Source organism: Oncorhynchus mykiss, chromosome 23, assembly GCF_013265735.2.
Source record: "Oncorhynchus mykiss isolate Arlee chromosome 23, USDA_OmykA_1.1, whole genome shotgun sequence".
NCBI classification, from domain to species: Eukaryota; Metazoa; Chordata; class Actinopteri; order Salmoniformes; family Salmonidae; genus Oncorhynchus; species Oncorhynchus mykiss.
The window spans coordinates 46,515,855-46,533,235 of NC_048587.1; the positions used below are offsets into that span (position 1 = coordinate 46,515,855).

Below are 17,381 nucleotides of genomic sequence, written 5' to 3' on the forward strand. Positions count from 1 at the left end.
AAAAACCTTCAATAAAATAAAGATAAGAAATGATTTTTATTATATAAATCCTGTTAATTTACTGGTGCTATTGTTCAAGGATACCATTTTGAAATGTAGTGTTTAAGCAAAGTCTTACTGTATTTTTGTTGTATTGCACAAACAAATTGCACTACACAGGGAAAAATTATTGAATGTGTGTCCATAAAACCAGGGTCCAGTCTACTCACTAGAGTCCCTAGAATACAAAAGGTGAGTGAACAAAAATATAGGTAAAGGGAAGTGTAATTTTACTGTGGTCAAAAGGCTTGAAATGGGATGCCTGGACACTATACGGTACAAATATTAGACTAGAACCAAAAAAATGTGATCTTATTACTCCATGTCTAGCCTCCCTACACTGTCTTCCTGTCAAGGCAAGGGCTGATTTCAAGGTTGTCACAAGACGCAGGCCTGTCACAAGACGCAGGCCTCCTAATTGTCCCTAGAATTTCTAAGCAAACAGCTGGAGGCAGGGCTTTCTCCTATAGAGCTCCATTTTTATGGAATGGTCTGCCTACCCATGTGAGAGACGCAAACTCGGTCTCAACCTTTAAGTCTTTACTGAAGACTCATCTCTTCAGTGGGTCATGATTGAGTGTAGTCTGGCCCAGGAGTGTGAAGGTGAACGGAAAGGCCCTGGAGCAACGAACCGCCTTTGATGTCTCTGCCTGGCCGGTTCCCCTCTTTCCACTGGGATTCTCTGCCTCTAACCCTATTACAGGGGCTAAGTCACTGGCTTACTAGGGCTCTTTCATACCATCCCTGGGAGGGGTGTGTCACTTGAGTGGGTTGAGTCACTGATGTGATCTCCCTGTCTGGGTTGGCGCCCCCCCTTGGGTTGCGCCGTGGTGTAGATTTTTGTGGGCTATACTCGGCCTTGTCTCAGGATGGTAAGTTGGTGGTTGAAGATATCCCTCTAGTGGTGTGGGGGCTCTGCTTTGGCAAAGTGGGTGGGGTTATATCCTTCCTGTTTGGCCCTGTCCGGGGGTGTCATCGGATGGGGCCACAGTGTCTCCTGACCCCTCCTGTCTCAGCCTCCAGTATTTATGCTGCAGTAGTTTGTGTCGGGGGGCTAGGGTCAGTTTGTTATCTGGAGTACCTCTCCTGTCCTATCCGGTGTCCTGTGTGAATTTAAGTATGCTCTCTCTAATTCTCTCGGCAGACCTGAGCCCTAGGACCATGCCTCAGGACTACCTGACATGATGACTCCTTGCTGTCCCCAGTCCACCTGGCTGTGCTGCTGCTCCAGTTTCAACTGTTCTGCCTGTGATTATTATTATTAGTTTTTTTCCTAGGTTTTGGCCTTTCTAGGGAGTTTTTCCTAGCCACCGTGCTTCTACACCTGCATTGCTTGCTGTTTGGGTTTTAGGCTGGGTTTCTGTACAGCACTTTGAGATATCAGCTGATGTATGAAGGGCTATATAAATTTGATTTGATATTACACTGTACAGAGAACTATTGATTGTGTGTCCATGAAACCAGGGTCCAGTCTACTCAATAGTCCCTAGAATACAAAACAAATGTGTTTGAACAAAAAGCATAGCAAGTGTTGCTGGACTTTTACTGTGGTCAAACAGCTTAATGTGGGGTGCCTGGACATTATACAGTACAAATGTATCAATGTGTGGGGAAAACAATCAATTGTGTGTCCATAAAATCAGGGTCCAGACTACCATATTTGGTTAGTAGAGACCCTACTGAGTATTTTCCACCCGTTTATTTGAGACCGGTTGTAAAAGTGTATTCTCTACAGCCCAATATGTATTCCAAATACATGACCTAGATTTTTGTTCAAACTCATCTATATTGTATTCTAGGGACTATTGAGTAGACTGGACCCTGGTTTCAAAATGTTTTCCTGTACAGTGCAATATTTGTATGTGCTGTATGCAGAAATGTTATTCTTTATTTGAACTTAGAAAACAATTTAAAATCCACATTTAATGCAGATGTCACTTAAATGTGAACAAATATAAATCATTGTTAATGTTTAGAAAATGTATTTTCATATCCTGAATAAATACAGGTTATTGACACTTTTCCACTATTACGTGGGGTGCTTTTATATTGAAAATGTCAGAAATTCCAACCGCCTGGTGTAATTAACTGTTGCTGACGAGACACTGGTTCTGCATCCTATTGGATGAGAGCCTGGAAAGTCAGGAATGTGGTAGCATTTCTTAAATTGTTCAAAAATGTGATATGTGATTATTTGTGGGATATCATTTTACTCGAGTGATTGGCTTGGACGAGTGTTTTTCCTAAAGATATTTTTTTTTTATATTACTAATAGTTGTAACAATTGCTGTTTGTATTGCACCTTTCATATATTGCTTACAGCACTTTTGAAATATGAATATTAAAAGGTGCAATATGCAGAAATCACTCCGTCATTTCCTGGTTGCAAAAACTAGAATATTTCGATTAACTTCAGATTGTGACAAAACAAGCAATACATGGTACAATAATTATTTCCACTATCTAAACCGATGTGAAATATATTTTCAATAACCAAAAATATATTTTCAGCTGGTTGACGCTGGTGTATAAAACCGAAAGTAAAAAAAACTTAAGGACAGGAAGCATAGAAATGGCGGACATAGAACAGATCTACAATTTCTTAGACTTACTTTCAATGAGAATGACAAATCTATAACTTCGGTTTCTATGTGAATTTGATTGTGTCGCTCAAAAAGTAACATATTGCTGCTTTAATGGAGGCACACATTTTTTTACAATTTTATTTCCATTCATTTTGTTTACAAGACCAGTCATCAACTGTAAATGACAAATAGCATAAAGACAAGTGTTCAGTCAAAATGTTAAATTGAATTATTCCTAATTGTGTCCATGGAATACTCAGTGACAATAGAATCTCCAGCATTTGAGCAACCTGAAGTGTTTCTCTCTCTGTGAATTATAAGGTTGTGCTTCGCAGCAAACCTCTCCCCAGACTGTATTCAGATGAAGGGTCTTTCTCCTGTATGAACACTCTTGTGTCTGATGAGATTACTTGCATCTGCAAACTGCTTCCCACACAGTGGGCAAACAAATGGTTTCTCTCCCGTGTGGACGTTCTGATGTTTCTTCAGATAAACAGCTTGGCCGAACCTCTTCCCACACTGAGAGCAGCTGAAGGGTTTTTCTCCCGTGTGAACCCGCTGGTGAGACTGAAGATACTTTGGACAAGTGAAACTTTTTCTGCAGAAGCCACAAACAAACCGTTTTTCTCGCTTGCCAACCCCGTGTTGCATTTTATGCCCTGCCATGTAGCGTTGAACTATGCCCACCTTGGGCCTAGCTGTGTTCCCTCTAATATTTCCTTGACTATTAGAGAAACACCTCCCAGCAAGATTTCCAAAGTTTTCACTAGTCTCATAAGAGATGCTGTTTTGCAGATGCAAATTATTACTGCTATCATTATTGCTAGGTTTATATTTTTCTTCATAGGGTTCAGAATCAAGCATTGCAGACACTGGTTTCACATTGTGAGACTCAACAGCGAACAGCTTGCTTTCCTCAGCTACGGAAGTCTGTTGTTGTTGCTTTGTGTGAGCTTTGACATGAGTGGGGCTAATTTCCTCAGAATAAGAGCAAGCTGGATCCTCAGAATCTGTTTCAGTGCTTCTTGGTGTCCACAAACCTGAGTATCCCTGCCTCCATACGCGGTGTGCAACGTTCGTATGCTGAAACTTCTGGATCGTGCTTTCCCTCTCTTGGTCTGCGTTGATGTGCGGATCATAGTCCTCAAAGAGACTGTCGGTCTGAGTGTGTCCAATCACACCCCTGTTGTCTTCATCAGCACCTGATTCAACACTGCCTATAGAGAGGAAATAATTGATGAAATACAACTAAATTGTGGATAATTGCCTTTTCTTGACTTTTGGAGAAATCATTCTAAGATGGGGTGGTATTTTTTAGTATAGATAAATCATACATTCCATACGACTGGAATTTTACATTTTATTATAGGCCTGCATTGCACTTACTCTCCCTGAGCCGACAAAGTGAAAAATCTGGCGATCTGCCCTTGAGCAAGGCACTTAATCCTAATTGCTCCACAGTCGACGTTGAATGGCAGACCATGGCCTTGACCCCACTCGCCGAGGGTGTCTCAGGGAGTGGAATATGCAAAAAACATTTTCAATTCACACATGCGTAGTAATACACACTTGTGCATGTGTGAAATAGGACAAATATAAGCACCTACCTTTAATTCTTGAGTCATTCTTTAGGCTTATGGTGTCCTCCTGTCTTTCCTCTTTGAATTCGATGCACTCAGGCTTACTCATCTCCTTCACCATATACTGTAAGGGAACCAGATTCATCCTTTCTTAAAAGCTTTCAATAATATGACGTCTCATAGATAATTATGTTAGTACGGTCTGTATTGTTATAGAGGACGGCCTGCGGGATACCTGACAAGACTACGTCGGCGAGTGGATGAACCGCCTCTACCCTCCGTTCTATTGTCGAACGTTCAAGCACTGGAGAATAAACTGGACGAGCTCAGTTCGAGATGATCTTATCAACGTGATCTGAATAACTGTTTCCCCGAGCCATAGCTGACCAAGGACAAAATATATACAGTGCATTCAGAAAATATTCAGACCTCTTGACTTTTTCCACATTGTTACGTTACAGCCTTATTCTAAAACGGATTAAATTGTTTATTTCCCCCCATCAATCTACACACAATACCCCATAATGACAAAGCAAAAATTGTTTTTTAGACATTTTTTGCAAATGTATTAAAAATACAAAACTGAAATATCACATTTACATAAGTATTCAGACCCTTTACTCAGTACTTTGTTGAAGGACCGTTGGCAGTGATTACAGCCTCGAGTCTTCTTGGGTGTGACGCCACAAGCTTGGCACACCTGTATTTGGGGAGTTTCTCCCAATCTTTTCTGCAGATCCTCTCAAGCTCGGTCAGGTTGGATGGAGAGCGTCACTGCACAGCTATTTTCAGGTCTTTCCAGAGATGTTCGATCGATCGTGTTCAAGTCCGGGCACTGGCTGGGCCACTCAAGGACATTCAGACTTGTCCCAAAGTCACTGCTGCGTTGTGTTGGCTTTGTGCTTAGGGTCATTGTCCTGTTGGAATGAACCTTCACCCCTGTCTGAGGTCCTGAGCGCTCTGGAGCAGGTTTTCATCAAGGATCTCTCTGTACTTTGCTCCATTCATCTTTCCCTTGATCCTGACTAGTCTCCTAGTCCCTGCCACTGAAAAACACCCCCACAGCATAATGCTGCCACCACCATGATTCACCATAGGGATGGTGCCAGGTTTCCTCCAGACGTGACACTTGACAGTCAGGCCAAAGAGTTCAATCTTGGTTTCATCAGACCAGAGAATCCTGTTTCTCATTGTCTGAGAGTCCTTCAGGTGCCTTTTGGCAAACTCCAAGCGGGCTGTCATGTGCCTTTTACTGAGGAGTGGTTCCGTCTGGCCACTCTACTATAAAGGCCTGGTTGGTGGAGTGCTGCAGAAACGGTTGAACTTCTGGAAGGTTCTCCCTTCTCCACAGAGGAACTGTGGAGCTCTGTCAGAGTGACTATCAGGTTCTTGGTCACCTCCCTGACCAAGGTCCTTCTCCGCCGATTGCTCAGTTTGGCCGGTCGGCCAGCTCTAGGAAGAGTCTTGGTGCTTCCAAACTTCGTCCATTTAAGAATGATGGAGGCCACTGCGTTCTTGGGGACCTTCAATGCTTCAGACATTTTTTGGCACCCTTCCCCAAATCTGTGCCTCGGCAGAATCCTGTCTTGGAGCTCTATGGACAATTCCTTCGACCCTCATGGCTTGGTTTATGCTCCGACATGCACTGTCAACTGTGGGACCTTATATAGACAGGTGTGTACCTTTCCAAGTAATGTCCAATCAATTGAATTTACCACAGGTGGACTCCAAACAAGACATATCAAGGATGATCAATGGAAACAGCTCAATTTCGAGTCTGATAGCAAAGGGTCTTGGTATTTTTATTTTATTAGGATCCCCATTAGCTGTTGCAAAAGCAGCAACTACTCTTCCCGAAGTCCACACAAAACATGACATAATACATCAAATTAATAGACAAGAACTACATCAATTTAAAAAATGTATTAAAAGGCACGTTGCCTACATATCAATACATACACAAACTATCTAGGTGAAATATGGGAGAGACTCTGAATACTTATGTAAATAAGATATTTCTGTTTCTTATTTTGAATAACTTAACACAAATGTCTAAAACCTGTTCTTGCTTTGTCATTATGGGGTATTGTGTGTAGGTTGAGGGAAAAAAATAATTAATCAATTTTATAATAAGGCTGTAACGTACTGCATTTTAACTAGGGTGCCTGAAACCGTAGTAAACATTTCCCAGGTAAGAGATATTATACATTTGTCACATTATTAGTCATCTACCTTCATAACAGCACAATGCAGTTTTACAGAATCTTCATCTTCTATGCTTGAATGCTCCCCATTCCTGCAAAATTGTTCAACTCTTTGCCCACAGGACTTTCATTATATCAGCTACATGTAGCTGCATCTATCCACTGGCGGCAATGGAGGTGGTGGAGTGAAAGCCAGCAACAATCTGTACGACAAAGTCCCCCTCCAAAACTGATTATGTTTGGTTAGTACTACTGAGTATTTTCCACCCCAGTTTATCTGAGACAGGCAGTAAAAATGTTCTCCACAGTAAAATATATATATAGTACAACCTTATTTTACCAGGTAAGTTGACTGAGAACACATTCTTATTTAAAGCAACAACCTGGGAAATAGTTACACGGGAGAGGAGATGGAGGAAAATAGGAAGGAATGCCTCCTACTGGCCCTCCAACACCACCCCCAGCAGCATCTGGTCACCCATCAGGGACCAACCCTGCTTAGCTTCTGTGGCAAGCCAGCAGTTGGATGCAGGGTGGTATGCTGCTGGCTGGCCATATACAGTGTGTTGCATTGTGGGCAATGGAAGGGGCAGACTAAAAAGCCAGCAACACTTCCTATGACCTAGCTTTTTGTTCAAATTCATCTGTTTTGTATTCTAGGGGCTATAGTAGTTTTATGGACATCCTGAACAGTGCAATATTTGTATGTGCTATATATAGAAATGTGTTATTCTTTATTTGATCCTGGAACATGTTTTAAAAACCCAACTTTAATGCAAATGTCACTTAAATATGATTCATTGTTAATGTTTAGACAATTTTCATATATCATTAATAAATACAGGTTATTGACACTTCTACTATTATGTGGGAGCCTTTTGAAGATTTCAGAAATTACATGACCGAGAAGTGCTTCTTTAGGGTTGCTGACGAGAAGCTGGTTCTGCATCCTACTGGATGAGTCAAGAAAATCAGGAATGTGGTGGCCTTTTTCTTAAAATTGTTTATTTCACAAAAACATCCATTTTCAGTGGTAATTCTGAAAAAAATAGTGTGCAACAGAATACTTATTACAAAAATGTCATAAATGAGCCTTTGCGAGATAGCATTTGACTAGAGTGATTGGAGGAGTGTTTTTCCTAAAGAGGTAGCATTTCTTACATTAACAATGGTTGTAACTGTTTGTACTGCACATTTCATATATTGCTTGCAGCACTTGAAATATTAATATTAATGGATGTACACAAATTATTTGTTGATTCCATTATTTTTGTTTCGTTATAAGACTACTCCTAAACTGTGAATGACAAATAGTCTACAGACAAAATGTGTTCAGTCAAAATGTTAAAGTAGAATTATTCATGATCGTGTTCCTGGTACACTCAGTGACAATACATCACCAGCACTTGAGCAACCAGAATGGTTTCTCTATAGGTGAAGTGTAAGGTTGTGTTTCGCAGTAAGCTCCTCACCCAGACTGTATGCAGATGGGAGGGTCTTTCTCCTGTGTGAACAGTTTTGTCTGATGAGACACCTCGAGTCCGCAAACCGATTTTCACACAGTGGGCTGAGGATGAGTGATAAACAACTTCAATGATAAGAGTTACAAAAACAGTCATTCAAAAGTGTATGGAATACTTTTTGGATGATCAACTCCTTCAGTTGAGCCCCCAATTCATTTTTTTGTTCAAGCTGGGCTGGCACACATTTGGGTATGCTTTCACTCACTGAAAAGTGGTTGGTAAAATACTTTCTTCTCCATCGTGGACACTGATGTGTCTCTTGAGGTGATTGGCCGATATGAAAGTCTTTCCACACTGTGGGCATCGGAACTGCTTGCATCCTGTGTGTACGCTCAGGTGCACTTTGAGGTGCCCCGACTGGGCGAAGCGCTTGCCGCAGTGGCTGCAGCCGTAGCGTCTCTCCCCCGTGTGTACGCTCTGGTGTCGCTTGAGGTTGCTGGAGTCGGAGAAGCGCTTCCCGCACTGCATGCAGCTGAACGGCTTCTCCCCGGTGTGAACCCTAAGGTGTGTCTTGAGGTTCTTCAGACACGCCAAAGTCTTACCACAGAAACTACAAATGAACCGGTTACCTGCTGTGCCGTCTTGGTTGTAATTCACAGCTTCGTTATTATGACTGTCATGGGAGACCCAACCATCCGTCATTACCAAGGCATTGGATCCAGTCTCCATGCCTTTTCGCACAGTCATGTGAGGCTCATCTGAGGGCAACGGCACCCTCTGTCTATTGTCTCTGTAAGCTACAGATTGTTTGTGCTCAGTTATGGAGCGACTCACCTTGTTCATCGAAAAGGGAAAACTATTCTCTGAATCAGAATTAAGAGGTACAACATCCACATGAGAGTAAGAGCACTCGGGAAGATCAGCCCCAGGACCCTGGGTGCTAAGGGTCCCAAGTTGTCTGGGGGGCTCAAACATCATACAATCAAAGCCTGCATGGTCAAGTATTCCATCACCATCTTCCAATGCTGGGGTTTGAGATCTTTTGTTCACACTCAGGTTTTCATTGTTGTCGGTTTCGCCACTCACCCATTTACAAGAGCTGGCATTCTCCTGTTTGCTGATTGGTTGTGTGGCCTCTGTGACGATGTTGGAATGCCTTTCTCCTCCATCAACAATGTGATTTAAAGCTCCTACAAAATCAACAACAGTATGTGAATCACTATGAACTGGATGCTCATGAAGGTTATCAAATATCACAAATCAGTCAAAGGATGAGCCATGTATAGTCGATATGAAAGCCCAAAATATTGGCATGAAATCAGTTGTACTTAGACTGCATACAATTCATAAATTTATTTAATTATAACATTATTGCAATCATTTTATGTGACAGTATTAATTTATCATGTTTTTTCCCCAATATAACATTTAGATGTATTCATATTTATGGGAAAAGGATAAATGGTACAGCCCAGAACCTAAGTGGAGTGAGATGTGTGTGATACAACATTTTCCCCCCCAAAAAGCATAATGAAAACACTTGATTAAGCCCGTTTCCCATTTAATTACCGGTACTCAGTCTCTCTCGTTGGTCGTGACTGTCCCAGGCTTCTTCCCGCCTCTCCTCTTTGATGGTAGGTGATTTGGAGTCTCTCATATCCAACGCTACAGGCTGTTGGACACAAGGTTGGGTAAAATCAATTGGGATGCAAGATATAATTAAGCAATAATTTTGGGGCGGCAGGGTAGCCTAGTGGTTAGAGTGTTGGACTAGTAACCGGAAGGTTGCGAGTTCAAACCCCCGAGCTGACAAGGTACAAATCTGTCGTTCTGCCCCTGAACAGGCAGTTAACCCACTGTTCCCAGGCCGTCATTGAAAATAAGAATTTGTTCTTAACTGACTTGCCTGGTTAAATAAAGGTAAAATAAATAAATAAATAAAAATAAGGCACGAGGGGGTGTGGTATATGACCAATATACCAGGGCTAAGTGCTATTCTTAGACACAACGCAACGTGGAGTGTCTGGACACAACACTTAGCTGTGGTATATTAGCCATATATCACAAACCCCCGAAGTGCCTTATTTATATTATGAACTGGTTACCAACATAAAACAAAAATAAAATGTTTTGTCATACCCATGGTATATAGTCTGATATACCATGGCTGTCAGCCAATCAGCTTTCAGGGCTGGAACCACACAGTTTATAACTGGGAATAATCCACTAACTGTGAGAAAATTTACTCTGTACAGTCAGTCATAGAGACAGCTGAAAAAATATGTAACACAAGAACACTAACAGAACAGTAAACAGGTAAAACAGGATCACTTGATTGCAAAATTACCACTAGCGTGGGTGGGCTATATGTCATATTTACATTCAGACCCAGGTTGTTTTGATAACCACTGAAGTATTAGGCTGCCCTTTCTGAAACAAGTGTGGACAAATGCTTACCTTTCTCTGTGTGGTAGTCTGTCCAGTGTCACCTGGGGACTTTCCGTCCCTAAACAGGCTGGTGACCAACTGGGAATCAACTCCTCTCCGACAATGTACCTCGCCTAAAATTAGCAGACAAGGGAAATTGTTTACATACGCAACACATTTTATCAATGGTGTCTTGATAAGTTCATTTCTAAAATGATGTAACCAATAAATGTAGCTACTATATGTTCTATAGCACTCGCCAGCTTGTAGTCCTAAAAAAACAGAAATGAGTTACCTCTGGTTCTTCAGCCATTCCCATTGGGGAATGGGATTTTGGGATAAACAACTAAAATAAAGGTCTGAGGTTAACACAGGCTTAGGAGATCTTATGTGTTTTGTTCTATGGGATAATAGACAGTTAATATGAACTTTAGGAATTGTGAAGCCTTTATATGTTGGTTTTGATTACAAAAGTGAGTTAGCTGATGAAGATTCTCAGAACAAAACGTATCAAATCTCCTATAAGCCTGTGTTTCCCACATACCTAATTTTCTGTGTTTATCCCAAAAAATGTATATACACTAATTGCAACAAAATAAATCAAATTGATTTCCCCGTAGGGTTTGGCCAATGAGCAGGGTTGCCATGTCTGCGGTTGTCTTGCAAAATTGGGCTACTTTGAAAACTATGTTGTGGGTGAAAATGTATTGGTCGCGGGTTGCAGGTTTTTGGGCTACTTCTAAATTGCATTTCTCTTTAATTATTATTATTTTTTACATTTCACTGTTACCTGCTACTGCTGACAATCAGGTAGTGAGGCAGGCTGTTGTTGAGTGCGTGAGTAGAGTGGTGGGGAGGGAGGGGTGGGCCGGAGTTGAGAGAGAGCTGCAGCAGGTAGTCATGACAAGTGATGTGAGAAAAACATACTTCTCCCTCATAATTCATATTTGCCTCATTTGTTGTATCCTGACCGCCCCAATACCTACCAATCATTACTAGAGCCAACACAGGAAAGGTGAGAAACTGAGAAAAAAAATCATCCAACAGTTTCAGAGAGAGGATTGAACGATGTACTTTCTCTCTGGGTATGTAGCAAGGGCTCGAAATTTAGGGTGTCCCGTCGCCGATTTAAAAAAATGTTTAGTTCTGAGACGATAGATCCACAACGCATACAACTACTGTACCATTTTAAAAGCAATGAGGCAAATGCGCAACATATCAGAAGGTTTAGCTTAAAATGTTGATAAACTATTATTTAGTTCACATACGCACAGAAATGCACACGCAGAAGTAGCCTAGGGTACACGTGAATGTTCCAAAATGCAATTAGCAGAAACGCACAGTTCTACAAAAATAAAGATATAAAAAATTAAATGCACTGCACATGTGAGCAGGTTTGATGTGACAAAGATGAAAAAAGCAGTTAGAAATTTAGAACAAGGTGACATCTAAAGATGCAACAACTAGCTTGGGTTACTAATATGACTAGGATTTTGTCTTCTGGAAAATAGAGAAAGTTGATTTGAAAACCAATAGAACATAGAAAGGCTGGTTTCTATGGCATAAGGGCGTTTTTATAAACAATTCCCTCAACATTTCTATGATCTGATTTTGGATATAGGGTACTTTGAAACAAGCTAAGATATGCCTAAAAAAGGACAACTTCCAGGTTTTAAACAATTACCTTCATGGTTAAATAGTTTCAAAATGCTGACTGCCTCCATTCAGATTAAGGTGTGTGCAGTGCGTAACAGGCACTGTCCTTCACTCTCCACTCGTGACCATTTGATCTAAACTAACTGTGCCTCGAGAAAGCTATGTCAACAGAATCAAACCTTTAAAACGTTAATGTGTTAAATATCCTACTTGATAATTGTCAAACATGACTGGCGTTCAGCCTATATTTAAGTCTCATTAAAGTTTGCCTACATTTTCTAGTGTCCCTCATGTCAGCGTCAGTGTGGACATGAGAGGCTGTAGCCAATATGCATAGAACCTAGGCGACATTTTTACGAGGGCTAATTACGTATCTACATTTATGTAAAATATATGGAAATACTATTCCAATGACCTTTTTAGAGGCCATTTTTGTTACGTGAATTTCTGGCTCAGTTGACAGCCCCATTGATCTATTTCGGGAGTAGTCTACTCTTATTAGCCTTTTAAATCACTGTGACCTAGGTGAATGATCTAGGTTCTAGAGTAGGCCCATGTTGGCATATCAATGTTTATTTTTTTACAAGTATTTTATTATGAGATTTTATTATCATCTTCAGTTTGGGACAGTTTAAATTGCACTTCCGGATGATTCTGGGACAGTGATGAAAAAAGTTAGTCGAGCCTAGCCGACTCAATTCCACAATTAATGATGGAGTTGAGCAGCAACTAGTGTGGGCGGACTGGAGCTCCGACGTCACATAAAATGAAGTTGTATGAAAAACGACTGATTTCAGCATCCAAAGAATAGCCCACCCGCAATTAACGGAGCTCCAGTCCCCTCACACTAGTCGCCACTCAACTAATATAACGCATGCTCCACTCTCAAGTTGAACTTGTTGACTGATGCCAATGCGGAGGCTGCAGTTGCAGACCAGAAGACTGCAGTCAAGGCAGCACTGATCCACACCTGCCCTGTCTGTTGGGTGAGTAGTGTTTGTTGGTACTGTATGTGCTTTTTAGGTTCCTCTCCATGTGTAGGCTATTGGACTGGACTGTGTGGCAGTCTATTATATGTGTAGTAGTTTGTTGAATCATATTGCTTAGTTTATCATTTGTGTAAACTTTCAAGTCAATCGAAGCCACAGGTTAACTTCCTCCATGTTGTACTTGACCTTTACAGACACAGACCCGAAGACATTCAAGCAGAACTTTAAGAGTAAGCATCCAGTACTGGTTGATGTACAGGCCTAAGTGACCACACACTCAAATGGACCTACAGCTGGGGTAAGATTCTTCCATTATTCACACAGTAGACCGTCAACAAAATTATGTCCTCAATGCTTAAGTTGTATTGTGTATGGCTCTTTTTGTGGAAATGCTGTGATCAGTCAACGTCTTTAATGTGATTCACAGACACACAATGACCACAATTTGAAGGCTGCAACAGAGACGGAATGATGTCGAGGGACGCGCGCTGAGACCCCGAGTATAACTGTATAACTGGACATGGGCCGGATATGTGACAAAGACCTAAAAGGGGTGCAGAAGCAAACCATTTTATATTTATTCCATGGCCAACAATCCCACTAGCTACCCCTTATTCCACATAGCTTTTTTTGCCCCATGGTCCCTCAACTTTGGACCTCTCCATCTTCTCTATAAATCCACCCTACCTTCACCCATTTTCAATATGCTGCAGCTTTCACTTGTTGTTCTCCTGATTTGATAACATCTAGACTCAGTAACACATTTAAAAGTGTTGCTGTGTACTACTGTTTTTGCTACTTTTCACTTGAGTAATGCTGTCCTGCTGCTTATTCTGGGGTTTTGACAATGCAATGTCAAATGTGCTGCTCACAATTGACAGCAGAAAAATGGACCTGTTAAATTGACAAGAAGGGTGTTGATATAGCTGCGTTTAGGCATGGCTACCTTGTTTTGAGTCTTAAGTGTGTTTCTCATTCTACTTGAGTTGACACAGTATTTTATATTTAACCTACCGTAGCCATTTTTTTCTCCATTTGTAACTCAGCCAGCATAAATCACAATCTGCTGTTTTACATTGTGTTATTTGTGATGGTCTAATTCCCAAAATGGACAAGCAGATAAATCTGTGCGCGCTCGGATAGTAATAATAGTTAATATGGTGCTCTTCGATGTCCCAGGTTTGTGGCATTGACTAATAAATAATTATATGTTTATATGTTATGTATGAAAGACATATGTATGCATTGTTCACTATTTTTCGATTTCTTTAAAACAATGTAATTGTTGGAGTTCAGGTGTTTGAGTGACTAGGTGCATTCTTGTCAAAAAAATATGCTTATTCATTCATGATTATAGATACATTCAGCAATGAGTTAATCTTGCTTTGAATCTGCAACAGAACATGTGAAGTTAGTTTTGAATTGCTTCATGCAGCAGTGCATTCTGACACTATAAATTGAAACAGATTTCACCTCAATCATACAGTTGTCAGAAATTATAAGGGATTACATTTAGGCCTGCACCGACTGAAGGATTTGTTAAAATAAGGATATGTTGCTAATATCATCTAGTTGGGTAGGTTGCTTGCTAGCTTCTTTTGAAAGTATTCTGAACAAGACAAGACCAAATGCATAAATAAACCTTAGTTGAATATTAGTTAAAATCTGTAACAGTAAATTACATTTCTAGATTTATTGTTTTGGATCAAGGTTGCTAGTAGTTACTAGCTGACAGTAAATGTGTACCGATGATGTACCAGAGCTTGCAGAAATTTGTAGTCTTGCATGTCTACTTTGATGCTAATTAACATTTTCGAATCTGAGAGTAAATAGAGCGGAACATATTTATAAAAGTCACCTTGTCCGAGAGATTTACAGTTTTCAAAACGTCACGCCAGGGAAAGCCTACATGAAACAAACCTTGTTTGTAGTGGATCTAGAAACAAACCTTGTTTGTAGTGGATCTAAAATCCCCTATGATAATTAATCGTGAAAAAACAGACAAACTACTTCCGTGTTGACCGCTATATTGTATGGGTATTCTGACGTGTCCACTGTGGGGCACTATTCCGATGGGGGAAATTATTGGGTTTTGGGATAAACGTTGAGAATAAGGTCTGAGTTTAACACAGGTTTAGGAGATAATATACGTGTTGGTCTATAAGAAAATATCAACCAGTTAACATTGCCTTTATGAATTATGAAGCATTTGTGCTTTTTTATATTACATAAATGCTTAAATGTTTTAAAAAGTGACTAGCTGATGAAGATACTCATAGAACAAAACGTATAAAATGTACGCCTGTAGACATTTTCGGCGTCAATCCAAAAAAACTCTACAAAAACGGTATTCATTTTCCATATGCGGAGTTAGTGCCTACAAAAAGACGCCATTACTATTGCTCTCTATTAGAACGCCAATCTTACTGCTTGATGTCCTTTTCGATTCCATGCCAACGTGAGTTCGAAAGCGATTGTGCGCGAGGATTGAGCTTCCCATTCCCGCTCTCATGGCACTCGCACGAGACACTTTCAGCTCCATCATCCGTAGTTTTCTCCTCAACGCTTCATTCTCCTTCTGCCCTTGAGATATCTCCAAATGCAGGACCGCATAGCCATTGTCAACAAGCTCGCAGATTTCAGCCACGGCCGCGTTAGCTAAAACCTCCATGATGGAGGCTAGCTGAGTGTGAAAGGCAACGGAATTTGCCATTATTGGATCGAAAATGCCCTCAAAATAAGTAATTGTTATGGGTGAAGTGTAGAATAAATAGGCTGTTGAAGTATAGATGCCGACGCCTCGAAGTCAAATTTAGTGCAGCAAGACTAAAATGTCAAAAGAGTACCGGCAGTATTTCGTCAGCATCTGTCCGTCACTAATACAGACGGGAAGCGATTCAGCGTCTCGACCATAGATACAACGAGCCAGATATTTCACCGGATGTATAAATGTGAAGCATCCGGTTCGCGTTTCCACTCTACCAGAAGAAGCCTAGTGTGAGATAATGGCGCGAGATGGATTTTGGCAAATGTTCTCAGCGATTAAACATTTGATCTCCATACAGTATTCAGTTTCTAAAACTAGAATTTGTAACAGAGTGCTCTGCATAGCCCTTTGCGTTGTTTTTGTGTGCAAGGAGAATTGAGATATTGCACACGCCATTTCAGAGTAGGCGTTCCCTAACGCAAATGTGCAAATAAATGCTAGAACGCGCCAATAGAATCTCACTAGCTCGTGCTTGGCTCTGCCCACCTCCTTGGTTGTTCTTCTCACGATGATTCATTTTTCCCTATTGGAAACTACAGGCTCTGGTCTATCTTGGGGTAGTTGGTCTATCTTGACGGTCTCGTCAGCAACATTATAAATGTAACGTTACTTCCGGAATTTAGGACATTTTCAAAATAAACGTCCTCCACGTAATAGTATAAAATTATAATTAACCTGTATTTATTCATGAAATGAAAACGTGTCTATACATTAACAATGATACATATTTGTTCATATTTAAGTGATATTTGCAACACATTTGGGTTTAAAAATATTTTCCAAGGTCAAATAAATTCCCCAAATGCAATACACTGTTTATGAAATACATTGGTTTAAACTAAACCATTTTGCTGAAGTTAACGTGGGTTGGTATTACTCATTATGGTCTGTAAAATCTATATATGGTGTTCTTTCATAGGAGTTGAGGTTTATATGCCCAGCAACACTTTCTACTCCACCCTCTCCATTGGTCCCAATGCAATACACTGTAACTGATAAATTACATAGTGGCTTATAGAGGGAAAAAACAATTTTATGTGCAGAGGTAAAAGTGTGGTCAGGAGTACTCAGTGCAGTCAGTAGTAATCACCTTCAAATGACCCAGTGCAAAAAAATCATGATCTAACACACTTTGATGCATTCGTTCGTTTCAATCACTCATTTTAATAATTGTGTCAGTTAAAAATGTATGGTCTGACACAGTCTATGATACATTAAGTCATTACAATCACTCATTGAAAAAATCCATTAAAGTAGTGATGGGCACCAGTGTGGAAATACTATAACAATATCAGTTGTGATCCTTGGTACATACATTGCAACTGAAGTTTTCTGTGAAGTCCGGACAACTGCTTGCGGATTGCCCATGGGCCAGATGTGTTCTGGTGGCATAAATCTATTTAACCAGTTTTAATACGATGGGAAGCCCTTCTATAGTTGATGTCCCGTCAGCAGAAAATGAAGTATGCTAAGCAGCCCGTTTTTCTTTTAGTGTTCATTTTTTTGTTAAGCAGCCTATGTCATGTATGCTTTTTTTTTTTTTACAGTTAACAGGAAGAATAAACCAATATCACGATATGCCTTGCTCATATCGACATCAGATATTGATATATAAAATTATCCATATTGGTGCCCACCACTACATTAAATAAAAAACATATTTATATTTAA

The 17,381-nt window shown here is 40.4% G+C and overlaps 1 protein-coding gene across 6 annotated transcripts; it reads right to left on the bottom strand.

The window, feature by feature from the left end:
* Window positions 1-2,756: 2,756 nt before the first annotated feature.
* Window positions 2,757-16,074, bottom strand: LOC110502844 (zinc finger protein 583). Of its 6 annotated transcripts, none has more exons than XM_036960563.1 (7): window positions 11,285-13,372; window positions 11,089-11,183; window positions 10,329-10,432; window positions 9,441-9,543; window positions 8,958-9,061; window positions 4,232-4,328; window positions 2,757-3,841 (listed from the first exon to the last, which is right to left on the bottom strand). In XM_036960563.1, exons 4-7 carry the CDS (start codon window positions 9,526-9,528, stop codon window positions 2,982-2,984), a joined length of 1,149 nt encoding a protein of 382 aa, XP_036816458.1. In that variant the 5' UTR covers window positions 9,529-9,543; window positions 10,329-10,432; window positions 11,089-11,183; window positions 11,285-13,372; the 3' UTR covers window positions 2,757-2,981. The 6 variants fall into 6 exon arrangements, with proteins under 6 accessions (XP_036816458.1, XP_036816459.1, XP_021436850.2 ...); XM_036960565.1 differs by lacking the exons at window positions 11,089-11,183; window positions 11,285-13,372 and adding exons at window positions 4,011-4,134; window positions 15,371-15,987 and having other exon boundaries at window positions 3,448-3,841; XM_036960564.1 differs by lacking the exons at window positions 11,089-11,183; window positions 11,285-13,372 and adding an exon at window positions 15,790-16,074.
* Window positions 16,075-17,381: the final 1,307 nt, after the last annotated feature.

What these genes read in the sequence shown, in the direction of transcription:
- LOC110502844 (XM_021581175.2), bottom strand. Translation starts at nt 15,656, where the DNA reads ATGGCAAATTCCGTTGCCTTTCACACTCAGCTAGCCTCCATCATGGAG. An exon ending in AGACTACCACACAGAGAAAG is followed by an intron (nt 9,544 to 10,328) that starts GTAAGCATTTGT and finishes TGTGTCCAACAG; the next exon opens with CCTGTAGCGTTGGATATGAG. An exon ending in ACGAGAGAGACTGAGTACCG is followed by an intron (nt 9,062 to 9,440) that starts GTAATTAAATGG and finishes TTGATTTTGTAG; the next exon opens with GAGCTTTAAATCACATTGTT.